The sequence below is a fragment of the Vipera berus genome (genome assembly GCF_964194415.1).
Source record: "Vipera berus genome assembly, chromosome: 3".
NCBI classification, from domain to species: Eukaryota; Metazoa; Chordata; class Lepidosauria; order Squamata; family Viperidae; genus Vipera; species Vipera berus.
This window is the reverse complement of record NC_138204.1, coordinates 37,411,765-37,429,724: the sequence shown is the minus strand read 5'-3', so window position 1 is coordinate 37,429,724 and position 17,960 is coordinate 37,411,765. Positions and strand designations below refer to the sequence as shown.

The 17,960-nt window shown below is 41.6% G+C and overlaps 1 protein-coding gene across 1 annotated transcript in view; it reads right to left on the bottom strand.

The window, feature by feature from the left end:
* The window catches only part of DENND2C (DENN domain containing 2C), a 67,654-nt gene that overhangs the window by 33,645 nt on the left and 16,049 nt on the right, over positions 1-17,960 (bottom strand). The window contains exons 2-4 of the mRNA XM_081322386.1: positions 10,416-11,365; positions 5,069-5,217; positions 4,502-4,608 (exon numbers count right to left, since the gene is read on the bottom strand). Coding sequence (XP_081178512.1) covers positions 4,502-4,608; positions 5,069-5,217; positions 10,416-11,221 — 1,062 coding nt within the window. The 5' untranslated portion in view covers positions 11,222-11,365. The remainder of the gene's footprint in view (positions 1-4,501; positions 4,609-5,068; positions 5,218-10,415; positions 11,366-17,960) is intronic.

The following is a 17,960-nucleotide window of genomic DNA, read 5'->3' as shown; positions in this document are numbered from 1 at the left end:
GAAAGTAAATCTACTTGCATATCCCCTCCCTTTTAATACACTATATATAAGGCTAAGGTTACCACTATGGTCTTGTATGGAGCAGAAGTTTGGGGTCTTTACTCAACCACAGTCCTAGAACAAATACAGTCCTAGCATTTGAGATGTATTTTAGGTGTTGATCCAAGAACATCTGCTGCAGCAGTTAGAGCTGAATTGGGAATTCATACAATTCACACACTATCCAAAATTAGAGTGTATAACTATTGGTGAATGAAATGTTAATGGTTAATGAAATGGAGACTGACAGACTCCCCAAGTTATGTCTACTAGAGCAAATAAAATTACAGTCACAAATCTCCTGGATCACCAAACTAACAAATTTTGTAAGAAGCTGTGGCCTTCCTGTCTCTTGCGTAACAGGAGAACAACTCAAAAAAAAAGAGTTGCCCAAAGAATTAAGGATATAGAAGCACAAAATGATATAGCTATCCTTAGTAAGGTGGGTAACTTGAAATGGCTGAGTAAACACAAACGAACTTTTCAAGTATACAGCTATTTGAAGTTACAACTGCCAAAACATCTTAGCGAGATATTTACGCAAGCGAGATTTGAACAGGTTGACACAATGGTCAGATATGGGAGAGTTCATTCTATACCCTACAATGAGCGTCTCTGCATTTGCGGAGCAGCAGACGTAGAGGACCTGGCTCACATCCTATTTGACTGTTGTCTGTATAAGAGGGTGAGAGACAGGTATCTTGGTCTATATACCAAACGAATGACCCATTGGGATCCCCACATCAAAATAACTTACCTTGTGTCCGGCCAGAACTTGAAAATAACATTTAACGTAGCACAGTACTTAAACAAAATGGTTTGGTTGAGAACCGCATATGTGGGACTGATTGGGGTAGATTGCAAGGGTGTCTCCAAAATATACTTTTATCATATTTTATCTATATCTTAATTTTTTGTACTCTATTACAATTTCATTTTAGGTTGTATTTTATCCTAATTTTATTTTAAATTGTATTTTATTCCAATTCTGTTTTAAATTGTATTTTATCAAAGTCCATTTTAAATTGCTTTTATAAAATTTTAGTAATAATTTGCTGCTGGAACTCTGCACTTTGATATGTCCCAAGGGATAATCAATAAAGACTTATTATTAATACACTATATAAGGTCTCAGTCACAAATTATGTGTGGTGCTAAACAAAGCCTTCGAAGGAAGGTTATCTCTCTCTTTCTCTTTTCTGTAGAGAACTAATGTATAGTAACAGTGAGACAGTGAGCCCTTTGTTTGAACTGTGCAATGAGGGGGGGAAATGAAATCCTCCCTCCCCCCCCCCACATACCCTTGAAAACCACAGTCCCAATCTTCCCTTTCCCCATGAATTCTACTTAGAATTAAAAGAGGGAAAGAAAACAGAGCTGTAGCTTCCAGGAATGAATTAATCATTATATCCATCATGTCCGTCAACCACTGTGCCAGATTATAAATCACAGAGAAATTTAAGATTTTTTAAGATAAGAAATCCCATGGAGTTACCATTCCTTGCAGTTTCTTCTTTCTGGCTTTTTCATGTAAAAGCAGATATTACTGTGGAATATTGGGAAATATTAGGGTCAAATGCATCAGTTTCAACCTCAGCAGATAAGAGGTACGTAGCTGACCTCAGAAGCTAAGCATGATGAGGCCTGATTAGTATTTGGATGGGAAATTATTAGAAATCCTAGTTCTGTTGACTAGATTAAGAAGTAAAAGGAAACTTGCATAGATATAATCATCAAGAGGTGGACGTGAAAAGGTATCTTTTATATAGGGTAAGCTTAGAAAATTAAATTAAAAAGAGTAAATACACAATCAGATTTTAATATAAGCAAATATAGTATGTTTAATTTATACAGTACTGCACATGAAGATGTATAGGAAGATATAAGAGACTAAAGAAAAAGTAAACTGGGAAACATCCAAAATTTCACTGAGGAAAATATGGCCGATTTTAGCACAAGCAATCATCAAAAGAGGGAGGACCATATTGCTTTAAACAACAAGGAGGACATATGTCAACAAATTTCAACATCAGGCATGAAAGGGCAAGGAAATATATTAATCAAATGTCAACAAATAGCGCAAGATAACAAGAAAAGGAAATGAGGAATCTATTTAAGAGGATCCAAAGAAATTATCACAAAATTTACAGTTAATGTTGGGCCATTCAAGAATAGTGAAAAAAGAGATTTCATAGATTTCACTTCAAAACAAAGCAGTATAGAAATATTTTAAATAAATAAATATCAAAATCTTTTATAAGTAATATTATAGATTGACAGGAATATCTGTACAAACAGCATACATTCAGGCATCAATTCTATAAGAGAACGAGACACAATAGGAACAGATCTGCTAATAAGAAAGTACCAGGTGCAGATGAAATATCTATTGAACCATTTAAAGCTAAAGAAGAAACAGTTGAAGTCCAAAGAAATTCATGTCAACAAATATGGAACAACATAATGTGCAGATTGGAAAACAGCAGCAGTAGTAATAAATTATTGAGCAAATTTTCACCATGTTTTGCTTACGATTTCACCATTAAAATACATGGAGAGAGAAGATCTTATGGAGATAATGCCAGAATGTAGAATATGTTAATAGATAAATATTTAAATAGAGAAAGAATTATTTTATGTCACTTTTTGTAATATAACTCTGGGCAGTGAACAATAAAACTGCCCACACAATACAGATGATACAGGTGGAAACTCCAAAATCGGGGGGAAAAAACCTTCTTAGCCAAAAAGAGACCCACCACGCATACAACCCAAGGCCAGGGGGAAGTTTTAAACACAGGCAAGTTGGGAGGTCAAATGAATCTTGAGATAGCAAGGTGATTCCAAACAACAGGTGCTGTCACAGACAAGGCACGCTGCCTAGATCCCACCAGATGGCACTGCTTAATAAGGGGGGACCTGGAGGATTTCCACTCTGCCCAATCATACCAGTTTTTCTTTCAGAAGAATAACAGAACAATTAACAGAAATAATAAAATAATAAGAAAATCTATCCTGTAAAAATAGGACAATTGTATTATACTGCTTATTAAAAGTACAATGGATTGTAACCAATCAATCCTGGATCAAATAAAGGCTGATTGCTCCCTTTAGGCAGCAAGCAAAAACTACAGAACAGTGGACTTGTGAGGCAAAGGAATGATGAATTTAAAAAGTTTTTATGCTTGACAGATTGAAAGAAGAAAACAGGCTAGATTGATGGACAAGATCGAACAAGCTACAGGAATGTCTTTGGGAGAGTTACAAGTTATTATTGCAGATAGGGCAGGATGGTTCATGCAGTCACTCAGAATTAAAACCAACTTGGTTACGCCTAAAAAGTAACTAAATCGCACAAACAAACAAAACAACAATCAACTTTGGGGCTAAACCTTGTAAGCTGCCTGGAGTTGATAAGAGTGCAATTTTTAAAAAAAATAAATAATGAACTACTCATAAAATATTGATTTAAATTTCATGAAGAAAAATGGATTAGGATTAGGTTAGGGTAAGTAGTTGCATAAGAACAATTTATATCACCACATCTCACTTCTTTGTGCAAAATGGCTTTTGCCTAAAATAGTTTTCCTTTTAAATGGCACCTGTCAGTACTTCATTAAACACCTATAAATTAACATGTGGTTTATTCCTTTTCCAGAACAGCATAGTAAAATAGGCACTAACAATAGTAACTACTATAATTTCATCTGCCAGGGAAACATCTCCTTTTCCTCAAAACATGAGGGACAAAACAACAGGCAATCTATTCCCATTCTCCAATTCACTACTAAGTATGAAAAGTTAATTGGGATGAAACATTTTGGAGCTATCATTGTAAATAGCTTTGGAAAATAGTAGGTGGTAAGTAAGAAATATTAACCTGATTTCAGCAGGCATCTAAAAAAGCACATAACATCTGATTCTCTAAAGGTTACTAATCTTAGCACCCAGCCAGTATGGCTAATAATAAGAAATATTGGAAACTTTAATTCAGCAACAACAGCCACATAAGCATAGGTAGAAGAGAAAAAAGATATGGTTGGTTGGTTAAACAAATGGGAAACTACACTAGCATTTGGGGACATCCATGTGAATCTAGTCCTGAAAATGAAAATCTATCCACGAAGCATAATTGTAGAAATACTGTGCAATTTTCTCCTTTTATTCCTTTTTTTGTTTTGGTTCTGTGCAGGGGAGGGCAAAGTATTCTCTTCAGATTAAACAGAAACCAAACAAAGTTAAATCAGCTTCATGGGCATGGGCAGTTTCATCGGCACCCATTCTCTTAAAAGCGAGTTTACATACACCTGTGTTCTTCAATGAACAGTTGCAATATGATGATTCGTATAGGAATAAAGACATGGCATAACAACAGGGCACGGAGCAATATAGACAAATAACTTCGTTTTGTTATTTGATAATGCCTAATCCCAGTGTAGCACAGGCACAAAAGTTCAATCACCTTGGGTGGTTTGAAGGTATTTCGGGGAGGAGGCAGCTTCCAATTAGATGGGATTCTCCACAAAGGCTTCACTTTAATGTCCTCGTAGGGATTCTCTTTAGCAGGATCTAGAAAAAACAATTATTTTGAAGCAGAGCATGGTAGACAAGCCAACCATATACATTTGCAATTACTACTTTTCCATGGGCACAAACTGGCATCAAGAGACTGGACAGCCATTTGTCTGAAATGGTATAGGGTTTCCTGCCTGAGCAGGGGGTTGGACTAGATGACCTCCAAGGTTCTTTCCAACTCTTCTATTATTATTGTTGTTGTTGTTGTTGTTATTATCATCATCATTACCATTACCCAACTAGTGACAGAGGAATCAAAGCAAATCCCCAAATGACTGTCTTTAATTCCTAGCTCTCCAGTGCAGGAATTGTGTGTATTCATCAGATTTCCATGAATATATCAGCACAGGAGATCAGAATATGTATGCTTAAATTCTCTAGAACTGAACCATAGCAGTTACTTTTCTTTTTGAAGGCTGTTTCTTGCTTCTTTTAAATAGATCTGGAATCTTACCAATAATATCCTCATAGAGGTTGTCCTCCGACTGCGTGCAATAGAGACAGACACGTGTGGTGCCATTTAGTTCTTCATGAAGCTTTTTATACTCAATGGCTGCTAGTCTGTTTCGATAACTTTGGATGTCTTCAAACTCAAAGGACTTTCTATAAATAAGAATAGGATATGTTATCACACATCTTAGGTGCAAAACCAAACACAGCTATTCATCTCCTAGCTTTTTTTTTAAAGCATGCTACCTAGGAATGGATGAATTTTAAAAATATACTTTTCAATATTTTTAGCCTAAAATGGTTCTTGGAATGTTTTAAAAAATAAAATTATGTGCACAATTGTAGAAAATCTGTCTTTCTCAATCTTCCACCAGCAATGTAGAATGGAAGAGGCAAGGGAGCCATCAAAGATAATTTCACTTGATATTAAAGCAGTTTATTTAATCAAGCCACACCTGAAAGTGCTTCAGTAACACAATATAAACCATGAAATACAATTTGCAAACCACAAAAATCAGATACTCACAATACTTTAAAACACACCTAATCTTTATTTGACTTTATATTTATTCTTCTAAGAAAAAAGAAGAGACCTTAGATACTACAGTAGCTCTCTTAAATCTGGTGTCCCCTATATTTTGGTAGACAATCAAATAATAGTACCACCAGCAATATTATAAGTGTGTTAGATTTATGTTCCATGTTATTTTAGTGCAGGACTGAAACAGCAAAACTGAAATGATAGGACCAACCCCACAGTACCATTCTCTACAAGACAACACATGAGGGAATCTGGAAATCAGAGTTTGTTGCCTATAAATAAATAATGAATAGGAGATATATTCTATGTAAAACCATTGGTTATACTCAGCTCCCTTATGTCTCCATGAGTCTACAGGGTTAATTTTCAACTGGTTGTTTTACAATAGTTCAGAGTTATGATGGTCTCGAAATATGTTCACTGTATGGATGCTGCTTCCGGAAGTCCATTCTGGGCCTGGGCAACAAAAAATTAGCTACCGGTTCTGCTGAAGTGTTGCAAACTGGTTGAATCCTCCTACCACTGCCCCCATGATAACATGACTGCATTTGGGGTGCTTTGTAACTGAATTGCCATTATGACGGTTGCAGCACCCTGCAGCGACATGATTGCAATTTATAACAATTTTTGCCAGTTTCTGGCAGGTTTTGTTGGATTCCAGCAAAAAAATGCCCATTTAGAAGAGTGGGTTCATTTAACAAATGTATCAACGCTGCTAACATCGGATATTCTTGCTTTGACAACAGATGGAAATGCAGCCATTTTCTCTAGTGCTTTTAGAATTAGTTGCTGCTGGGAGGGGGAATAGGGATGAGAGTCTAGCTAATCATAATAATAATAACTTAGTTGTGGGAACCCAAGGACTTTGGGTCCAGAGATAATAATGTTTTGGTGGGCTGGAGAGCTGGGGAGAAAGCCCACACTTCAAGCTAATTGGGGGATGTGACTTATTTTATTTATTTAATTCCATTTATATCCCGCCCTTCTCCGAAGACTCAGGGTGGCTTACAAACTTAGCAGTAGCCTTCATTCTATGTATATGCCTGCTTATTAGGGCTTTCAAACACCTCCCAAGCGGCATTATTACAAAGTCAGCTTAATTGCCCCCAACAATCTGGGTCCTCATTTTACCTACCTCGGAAGGATGGAAGGCTGAGTCAACCTTGAGCCTGGTGGGATGCGAACCTGCACTAATTGCAGGCAGCTGGTGTTACTTAAGGAGGCATTAGCCCACTGCTCCACCAAGGCTCTTTATGACTGTTTATTGGAGGAGGGAATTGTATCCAGGAGGTGGGATTTAGTTTCTGGTTTCAACTATGTAGTGCTGATACTTTGTTTCTCGAATAAAAGATTGTTTAAAGTAAACAATGCCTCAAAGTTCTTTCGAAGAGTTTCATCTGTCGGAACCATGACAAAATGTGATGTTCATTTAGTGGCCACGTGATTGCCTGAGGACCACTGCGAAAAATGTCAAAAATCTGGATCCAGTCATGTGTGTACCTGGACTTATGACAAAATGATTTATGACCAGATTTCCAGTCCCAATTTGATTGTGAACTGAAAGCTATCTGTTTTTTGTATTTAATTTAATTAATTTAACTTTACTTAGATTATGACAGATTAAGGTAAAGGAGAAGGAGGAGCACAGGGATGAGCCAAGAGTCATTCTTGCTGCAGCGCTGTAACTGGCTGGTTTGTCTTTTTTTGCTGGTTGATGACATGCAAAAAAGGAAAGAAAGGGAAGTCAGAGAATCCATCAATCTCTGCCTATCATACACTGCATATGCATAACCAAGGCAGCATCATGGGCAACAGAGACGGGATAGGGCAGCGATGGCGAACCTTTTCAAGACCGAGTGCCCAAACTGTAACCCAAAACTCACTTATGTATTGTTGTGCGCCGGGTGGGCGTGGTCCATTGGGTGGGTGTGGCTGGGGTGGTAACGGCAGACTGGGTGGGACTAAAAAGTTCAATCAATCAATTCCAACTTTGTGAGATTTTTTTTTTCCACAAGAAATTGAAAGTGATTGATTGATTGAACCTTTTTTTTTGCACACCGCAGCAGAGGCCTAAAGCGAAAAGGTTTTATAAAACCCAGCTGAAGGCCTAGGGCTGCGGCAATGGCGCGTGTGCCGACAGAGAGGGCTCTGTGTGCCATCAGTGGCACTTGTGCCATAGGTTCGCCACCACGGGGATAGGGACTGACAATAGGGACAGAAAATATCATGTCAGTATAAATTTCTGCCAACTTATCAACAGACAGCACTTTAATTCCGTGGGAGGCACGGTTCTGCGTTGGTTCTCCTCCTTTCTCCAGGGTCGCTCGCAGTCGGTGCTGACAGGGGGACAGAGGTCGACCCCGAGGCCTCTCGCTTGCGGAGTCCCTCAGGGGTCGGTCCTCTCGCCTCTCCTGTTCAACATCTACATGAAACCGCTGGGTGAGATCATTCGCAGTTTTGGAGTAGGGTACCATCAGTATGCTGATGACACCCAACTTTTCATCTCAACTCCAAACAATATCAGTGATGCCCTAGACGTGATGTCCCGCTGCCTGAAAGCGGTCCGGGAATGGATGGGGAGGAACAGGCTTCAACTGAACCCGGACAAGACTGAATGGCTGTACGTTCCGGCAAACCAGGATATTCAGAATGTCCCATCGCTTAACATCGGGGACATGTTACTACCCCCTGTTGATAGGGCCCGCAACCTGGGTGTCCTCCTAGACTCGCAGCTCTCCCTAGAAGACCACATAGGAGCTGTGACCAAGGGGGCCTTCTCCCGGGTACGACTAGTTCGCCAACTACGGCCTTATCTGGACCTGGATTCCTTACGTACAGTCACCCATGCCCTTGTGACCTCTCGCCTAGACTATTGCAACGCTCTCTACATGGGGCTGCCCTTGAGATCCACTCGGAAGCTTCAGCTGGTGCAAAGTGCAGCGGCACGGACACTCTTGGGAGCCTCCCGATACTCCCATATCACACCTCTCCTCCGTGCGCTGCACTGGCTTCCGGTTGCCTTCCGTGTGAAGTTCAAGGTGCTAACAATGACATACAAAGCCCTACATGGCATGGGTCCGGACTACCTACGGGAGCACCTTCTGCCGATGTCAGCACCCCACCGTCCTGTGCGCTCCCACAGAGAGGGCCTCCTCAGGGTGCCACCGCTCAAGGAATGTCGGCTGGTGGCCCCCAGGGGGAGGGCATTCTCAGTGGGTGCGCCAGCCCTCTGGAACAGCTTACCAACCGAAATCCAGATGGCCCCCGACCTCCGTACCTTCCGACGCGACTTAAAAACTTTCCTGTTCCAGCAGTCCGGCCTGGCATGATAGCGTTAATTGGGGTCCCAGTTTGTTTTCAATATTGTTTTTATTACTTTTTATTGTTCATCTGTAGACCTTCCTTCCTCTGTACACCGCCCCGAGTCCCTCGGGAGAAGGGCGGTTTATAAAAACTAATAAATAAATAAATAAATAAATAATTCAACAATGAGGAATAGCTCTTAGTGCATGATGTGAACCACATCAGTGTTCATATCATCCTTCACTTCATATGACCAAAAATATGAAATATCTAATTTCTGTAAGATGTTGGTTATTCAAATCAAATTCCACCGTACATATTATATTTTAAAATAAATTTATGCAGCAGGATAATCCACATCATGTATTAATGCTGAATCTGACATATGTAAATTTGTTTATCAGTCATTATCAGGGATTGCCTACACATTTTTAGCCTAATTTTATGACCACGTAGCTTCCTCTTACATAGTAAAAAATGTGATGTTTTTGTTTTCAGGGCTGAAATTCTATTTTATTTAAATTCTATTTAAATGCCAAAGTTTAAAAACTAAAGGTACATCCTTTAAAGCACTTGCAAGGATGCATTCTAGTAGAGTTTTGCAACTACAGCTAAAAATGTTTTTTTTTCATTCATGTACTCCACTCCAAACAACAAAATTATTTAATTAAATGGAAAAATGTTTGCATTTTCTCAATAATTTTTTTTGCAAATTTCCTCATATGAGGAAAAATGACCCAAAGTGGATGGTTTATTCGTTGACTGATTCTGTGCGCTATCAAGTCAGTGTTGATTCTTAGCTATAGAATAATAATAATAATAATCAGTGGGCCGTTTGCAAATTGTTAAAATCATTTAAAAACGAGTGAAAATACAAGGAACACAAAACAAATAATCAAATATGGCAGAAAAAACAAACCCAGATGGGAACAAGGAAAAAGAAGAAAAATGGCGTCCATCGTCTTGCCAAAGTCCTGGACAAAGAGCCACTTCTTCAGGGCCCTTCAAAATACCAATTGGGGGGGCTCATTCCAGAAAGCAGGCACTGCAATAAAGAAAGCAAACTTCTGGGGTCCTGAAAGATGACATTGTTTAATCAATGGAACCCATAGCATCCCAACCCTGCCAGATGAAACCAGTTGGACAGATACAATGGGATACAATGAGTGGTTCCTCAAATAACCAGGCCGGTTGCCATGTAGCTCTAACAGGTAGTGACCAACACCTTCAATCACATCTGGAAGCAATTTGGTAACCAGTGCAGCTGATGAAGCAGAAGTGCTGGGCATACCTGGGCATACCAAGGCTGTCCACACTGCTGTACTCTGGGCCACCTGAAGCTTCTGATTGCTTCAAGGGCAATCCCATATAGTGCACTACATATGCAGATTTTCTCCACAAATGACTTACTACTCCAGAATGTTGCAGCCTTAATAACTGCTTGTAACAAACAAAGCAAATTAGATTCATCCCCAGATCCTACAGAAGAGGTCAAGCTGCCACCCACCTCTTAGACCTGCTTCGGATTCCTCTGCTGCCTGTTCTGCGGTCAGACTCATAGAAAGCAGTTGCAGGATAGCTCCCATTACACAGCTGTTCCAATGGCTTCTTATTGCCGTGGTATTCGTTAGCGAATTTTCCCTGGTCTTTCTCAGAATGGTAACGGAAAGTCCTCTGTGGTTTGGGCACTGGGTTGATGACTGGCTGCCTTTCCTGACTTTCCACATCACAATATATTGTCTCCTGGCTCTTTGCTGGAGCTACATTCAGCTCCTTCTCTGTTGAGCCACAGCTTTCCCGTTTCCTTTTTAAGTCCAGTGCGATAGAAGCTTCTTGATCAAAAGGAAGGGTTTTTATCTGTTTCCATAGGTCCCGTGAGGTGTAGAAATTCCCAGGAGGCAGTCTCTCCCGTGGCCATTCTGTAGCATCTGCTGTTTCAGATAAAGTGTCACTAGAAAGCTGCTCCACTAAACGGTTTCTGGAAACCTCTTGGAAGCGGCGGTCCTCCTCCTCCTCTTCCTCCTCAGTCACAGAGCCGAGGTTAGAGTTTTCCCAGAAATCTAAACCTAAACGCTGAACATTTGCTAATCCTTCTATACTCCTGTGAGGTACAGGTGCTGATGGCTTTTCCTTGCTGTTGAGGCCATATCTGACCCCAAAATCCTTCAGTTCCTGCCTTTCTTCTTGGCAGATCCCTTTTGTCCGACCCTCCCACTGAGAAATCTTTTGCTTTATATTCCGGCAGTGGCTACGGGACAGTGTTTGCACAGCCGTACGGGAAAAACTGGTATCTACACTCCCTGTGGGGTGCATGGCAGGCAAGCTAAACTCACAAGAGTCCCATCACAGCATGCTGCCTTTGGATATATATTAGAGATTGGAGAATTTCCAAAACTAATTATATCCAGTTTGTGGAATGATCCAGCTTTTGCAGAAAGAAAGTATCCTGATGCTATACTGTAGAAAAAGAGACAAAGAACATTTATCAGAAGGATTAGAAGGCCCAATTAGATAATGTCACAATAAATCAATTATTTTCCATAAGACTCACTTATTAAAAACAAACTAAAAAGTATTCTATCTTCTCTCCTTATACTACAGAGCAACAGACAAATTTGCAGCTTATTCTCTTTATAAAAAAATTGTGATCTTTTCATTACTCTCAGTGAGAGCTAGTTTGGTGTAGTGATTAGAGCATCAGACCAGAAACCAGGAGATCACAAGTTCTAGTCCAACCTTAGGCACAAAGCCAGCTGACTGACCTTGGGCGAATTATATTCTTACGGTAATATGTTCTATATTTGTGATACTATTAAAACAATTCTAAAAGAAAAAGAAGCCCAATGCCATCATGTCTGTGTGAGAATTGGCTTTATATGAACCTACACTCTCACTCCAGAAATTTAGCACCTGGATGAAGTCAAGAATATAGATAAGAAAATGAGAGCTAGAGAAATGAGCTCAGACACAAATGAATGGCTCATTTGGCCCATACACTAAAAGTTCCCTGCCTGTCGAGTTGAATATCAAACTTGAGAATAAAGGTAGAACCTCAGCCACTGCTACCAATAGTATCTTGGATATTCAAATAGTAGTGGCAGAAAGTTTACCCAGTTAAAATCAAAATGCTTCAACAGCATCATATGATTGGAAGTTCATACCTATTAGACCTGAAGCTGAGACAGACCTGCATTAATCTCAATGTCATCCCAAACAAAGTCCTTTTTCGCTGTGATGTCTAGCTCTTGCAAATCTGGGCTTTTCCTGGTATCAAACATCTCCCAAGCTAATTTATGACCTCGAGGTATGGCTCTGAATTAAAAATAAGATGAGTACGATCTTACGAAAGGCTTTAATGCTTTACTGTGCAATTTCTCCCACCTATGCTGATCAGCTGTTAGTCTGGCTCTCTTTGAATTCACCCACACAAAACATTTGTGCAAAGCGAGGAGTGAGACTGACAGATGGCTAAATGCATCAGCCTACTTATCTGTCAAAACTTGCCTCTTGCCCTACTCCAGCCCTATGTTACACGAAGGAAAATAATCGATGGATGCTCTTCCACCAGTCAGTAATGTTTTGCAGGAAGGAAACGAAACAAAATCAGGGAAATGCCTTTCCTTAAAATGTCCTGCACTGTCAAATGAAGACATCACCATTTGATGGCAGAGAAGTGGAATAGGAATTTGCAGTAAAGGCAGCAGATGTTATCCTGATATTGTTTTCTGCTACATCAAAGTCTGTTTGATAATCTTTTATGCAGTGGGAGCACAAAACCTGTGTGAGATATTGGCACAATAACTGCAGTCACATAGTACCCTTGCACTCTGACACATTCCCAAGCACCACTTTGCAGCTAAAACTGAAGCACTGTTCAGATTTAGCACTCTTCTAGAATTTACGCATTTTCTGGTTTGCTACATGAGCTCACTAGCAGCTGACAAAAGTCACTGCCAGCCCTCCTTCTACCTGTTGAGATCCCAAACTGCTATAGCTGAAGAGAGAAATGCAGGAGCATTGTACCAAAATTTAGAAAACCCTTCACTCCTGGAGTTTTCAGAAAATAAAAGGATAGGGGCATTGGGATGTGCCCAATGGGAAAGAGGAATGAGGTCCTGCCAGGCCCTAAGACGGAATGCCAATCAAGGAGAATATTTCTGGCTCAGAGTTAAAATGAAGGGTCCTTGGGGGAGGGGTGTCTCTGAGGATGGTGGTTTTCTTGCAGAAGTTTCAGGACCCAAAGTGGAATAATAAGTGAACTAATGATGTTACCTAGTTTGGGTCATGAGACGTCTACAAGAAAGCCACAAAGCTCAGAGAGGACCAAGGAACCCACAACCGCCCTCCTCCTCCTCTTCTTTTCTTTTCCTCCACTCCACAAACCCCATTCTCTTCTGGCACTGCTGATGTTACCTAGTTTGGGTCATGAGACATCTGCAAGAAATGCTGAATGGAAATGGCACCCCTGCCCTGCCCCCTGCCTCGCCTTGCCTCACCCACAGGACAAGCCTCCTGCCCACTATCCCACCCGCCAGAGAACCCCTGGATCTCCCCCAACCATACCTGCCGCCCCCAAGCATCCCTCCCCACGAGCAACATTGAGGTGGCCATGGCCACCCCGGCCACCCCCACCCAGTCTGCCATGACCACTGCAGCCATGCCCACCCAGTGGCCATGCCCACTCGGGACCCGATGATAAATAAGTGGGGTTTGGGTTGCAGTTTGGGCACTTGGTCTCTAAAAGGTTTGCCATCACTGGTATAGGTGGTACCTTGCTCAACAGTAGTAACTGTGAGAGGGATCTTGGAGTCCTAGTGGACAATCACTTAAATATGAGCCAGCAGTGTGCTGCAGCTGCCAAAAAGCCAACACAGTGCTAGGCTACATTAACAGAGGAATAGCATCAAGATCACGTGAAGTGTTAATACCACTGTCAACGCTGCTAACATCAGATGTTCTTAACAATATATGAAGATGCAGCCATTCTCTCTTTAACCTGTGTGTTACTTTTAGAGTTAGAATTAGATGATGGGGGGGGGGGGAAGAATGTGTATGGGGAGTAGTTAGACATAACAACATCGCAGTAGAGTATTTTTCCTCCCGGTTGTTTGAAATAAGAGATGATAAGAAATGGGGGGTTAGAGAACTGGAGGGAAGGTTTGCTTTTCAAACTAATTGGAGAACGTGATTTATGACTGATAATTAGAGGAGGGAATTGTGCTTTGATACTATGTGTTTAGGGGAGGGGAATTCAGATTTTGGCTATGACCATGTACTGTCCATGCCATGAAACCTGAATATTCTTTAAGGTAAACAATGCTTTGAAGTTCTTTGAAGAGTTTCATCTGTCGGAACCATGACAACCACATTACAATGCCTTGGTAAGGCCACACTTGGAATACTACATCCAGTTTTGGTCACCATGATGTAAAAAAGATGTTGAGACTCTAGAAGGAGTACAGACAAGAGCAACAAACATGATTAGGGGACCGGAGGCTAAAACATATAAGGAACGGCTGCTGGAATTGGGTATGTCTAGTTTAATGAAGAGAAGGATGAGAAGTGACATCACAGCAGTGTTCCAATATCTCAGGGGCTGCCACAAAGAAGAGAGAGTCAAGCTATTCTCCTAAACACCTGAAGGCAGGACAAGAAGCAATGGATGAAAACTAACCAAAGAGAGAAGCAACCTAGAACTAAGGAGAAATTTCCTGACGATTAGAACAATTAATCAGTGGGACAACCTGCCTCCAGAAGCTGTCAATGCTCCAACACTGGAAGTTTTTAAGAAGAGACTGGACAGCTATTTGTCTGAAACGGTAGGGGGTTGGACTAGATGACCTCCAAGGTCCCTTCTATTATCATCATCATCATCTTGGTAAAATGCAGAAGTTCAGCTTTTGGTTCTCATCACTTTTCAATGAGCCCTTCTACATTTACTCCTGACCAAATGACATTCTTTGAAAATTGGGTATAGGCAATATTAGCCCAAATCAGTCTAATGGCATGTCTTGTTTTTAAAGGAAGACCAAATCTACTATTTTCACTACTACAGGGTAGCAGTGACTCCACCCCAGATATTCACTGCCTCCCAAAAAGCTATTTCTTTATTTTTCAATGCAAAATTCTACATGTCTTTAGTATGTTCCTCTTGAAATCTGATAAAAGTTTTCAAATATGATCATATCCTAATCTATCTCAGGAGAAATACTGGCTATTCTTGTTCATGAGTCTCCACACCCAATGGAAATAATAGAATAATAGTATTTGAACTTGCACAGGCTTGCAAACCAGGTAACTGTGTCTGTCATCAAAATAGGTGACTTTTGTCCTGATAAGGTCTACTCTCTTGTTCTGGTAAGGCATCTAGTTAACAGGAAATCTGCCAGTCTTCAATGGAGAGTTGTGGCTATGACTAGCAAGCTGTGTCTACCCAAAACACTGGCAGAAAAGTGCAAGGGAATGACAGTTATCATACAATCATATTTAATTGCCCCATCCCCAACTTTTTATCAGAAACAGAATCAAAAGCCATCCTCCTATATGCCTTTAACCTAGATCAGGGCTGTCAAACTGCCGGTCCACGGGCCGGACGTGTCATCGGGAAGCCTTGCCCACCCCATTGCTGGCAATGGCAAAAAAGCTCTGATACGTTGCGCGACATCACGTGATGTTGCGAGTTTGACATGTCTGACCTAGAAGCTGTAACTGGAATCTGAATTAAAAAGTTACATGCAGACTGCCAGAAGGTCTGCTTCCCTGACACCATTTAAATCAGGGGTCTTCAAACTTGGCCCTTTTATGACTTGTGCACTTCAACTCCCAGAATTCCTTGAGGTGAAGTCCACAAGTCATAAAAGGGCCAAGTCTGAAGACCCCTGATTTAAGTTCTCCAATTAGAGAGGCAGAAGGTCTAACTCAGGGGTGTCAAAATGCCGGCCCGTGGGCCAGACGCATCACATGGAAGCCACGCCCACCCCACTGCCAGCAATGGCAAAACAGTCCCGATACGTTGCTCGACGTCACATGACGTCGCGAGTTTGATATGTCTGGTCTAACTGAAGCCACCCTCAACAGAACTGACTTAACCATTACAAACAGAAACAGTCTTATGAAAGTTTTAGGAAACCTTTAACATTCTGTGACCTTATAAAGTAGGATGAGCAATCCACAAAGGTCACAAACCTAAGTATGACTGTCTCAAAACAAGCATGGCAAAAGTGGTTTTAATCAGGTTTTCTAAGTGGAAAAAAAAGTTTAAGGGGCCAAACTGGCACTCATTTCCTCCCTTAATCTGTCAAAATCATTTTTCTTTAAAGCTTTTCATGGGCAACATGAAAACTTCCAAAAACAGACAAAATAGTTTGATTTGATTCCCAGTGATAGTATGATAGGTCACCGGTGTCAAACTCGTGACGTCACATGATGTGTCGCGACATATCGTGACTTTTTTCCCATTGCCGGCAATGGGATGGGCGCAGTTTTGGCGTGATGCATCTGGCCTGCGGGCCAGCAGTTTTACACCCCTGACCTACACTTTCCAATGCTCCTTAGAACTCATAGAACATAGTGGGTGAGTTACCCCCACAGTGAGTTACCCCTAAGATTTTAACCCCTGCTTCTGAGAGCAAAAGTATTTACAAACTAAATAGTACTGATCCTGGCTGCAAACAAATTGTCAATCCCTGCTAAAGGATCATACCTCTGACTTTTTACTTTTTATTTTAGCAAACTAAGCTGCTATTTGGTTCATCACATCTGAAAACAAAAACGCTATGTACAATCATCTCATCCCTGGAGAATGCAGGGAATCTTTCTCATTATATACCGTATGTTGTTAATCGATAGTGTCTGAAGAGAGCAAAATGAAATAAATGAGGACAGATATTGAACCTTCCTTTGGTTACCGGTAAGTAGTATTTTTGCAAGAACTGCTAGATCACGGGTGGGCAAGCCGCAGCTCCGGAGCTGCATGCAGCTCTTTCAGCCATCTCCTGTGGCTCCCAGTCCTCCTCTGTCATGTGCAGTCCCCCCCCCAAAAAAAAGTGGGACTAAAAAAGTTAAACTATTCAATTCAAACTTCTCACGAAAAAAAATCTCACCAAGTTTGAATTGATTGGTTGAACTTCTTTGGTTTGTGGGACTACCCACAAACCTCTTTTTTTCTTCGGACTGCACGTGGCAGCAGCAGAAGACACGGAGGATTGCTGGAAAGAAGGTGCGTGGGTCGGTCAGATGGGGTGTGCGGAGGGGGGATGCGGAGGCTGATCGAACGAGAGGCAGAGGCGCTACTCGGGACCGGAAGGGAGACTGGACAGATTGCCCCCACCCTGCCAGGCAAGCAGAGGGTGATCGAACGTGAGGCGGAGGCAGAGGCGCTGCCCGGGACCAGAGGGGAGGCCGGGCAGATTGCCCCCACCCTGCCAGGCAAGCGGAGCTGCGGCGCTCTTTGGCAGGACAAGCACTCCCAATCCCAGCACAGGCCTCTCCACTCTCTTCCTCCTCCCCTCGGAAGAGCTGCGGGGCTCAGGAGCCTCCCCCCATGCCCCCCCACCCGTGCAGCATCCAGATTGACTTCTTCTCGTGCATGCAGACCAGCGAGATCCATGTCACCCTTCCCCCCTCCTTACTTCACAAGCAAGCGCAAGCCATCCACTCCCTTGGCAGGAAGGGGTTTGAGACCGCTCACGTCGCGGCCCTGAGCACCAACATCACAACCGCCCCCTAGGTTAGGGCTTTGCAGGGAGTGGCTGCAACCAGGGGCTGGACACGCATCATCAAGTTTTTGACACTTTGCAAGGTGATTGGTGGTACTCGGATATTGCCATATCCTAAAAGAGGTACAATGGGTGAAAAGGTTGAAAAGCCCTGCACTAAACAATAAACTAACTGCAATTGCTGAAATTGCTCGACACCGAGCCACAAGTGAGCCAGTCACATTTGTCCTTAACATATTATTATGCAAACAGATTCCAAGTCACATTATCTGGTAATTAAAATTGTCTCAACCACATTCATTATAAACTTTCTCACCTGTTCTTGCTGTGCTCCC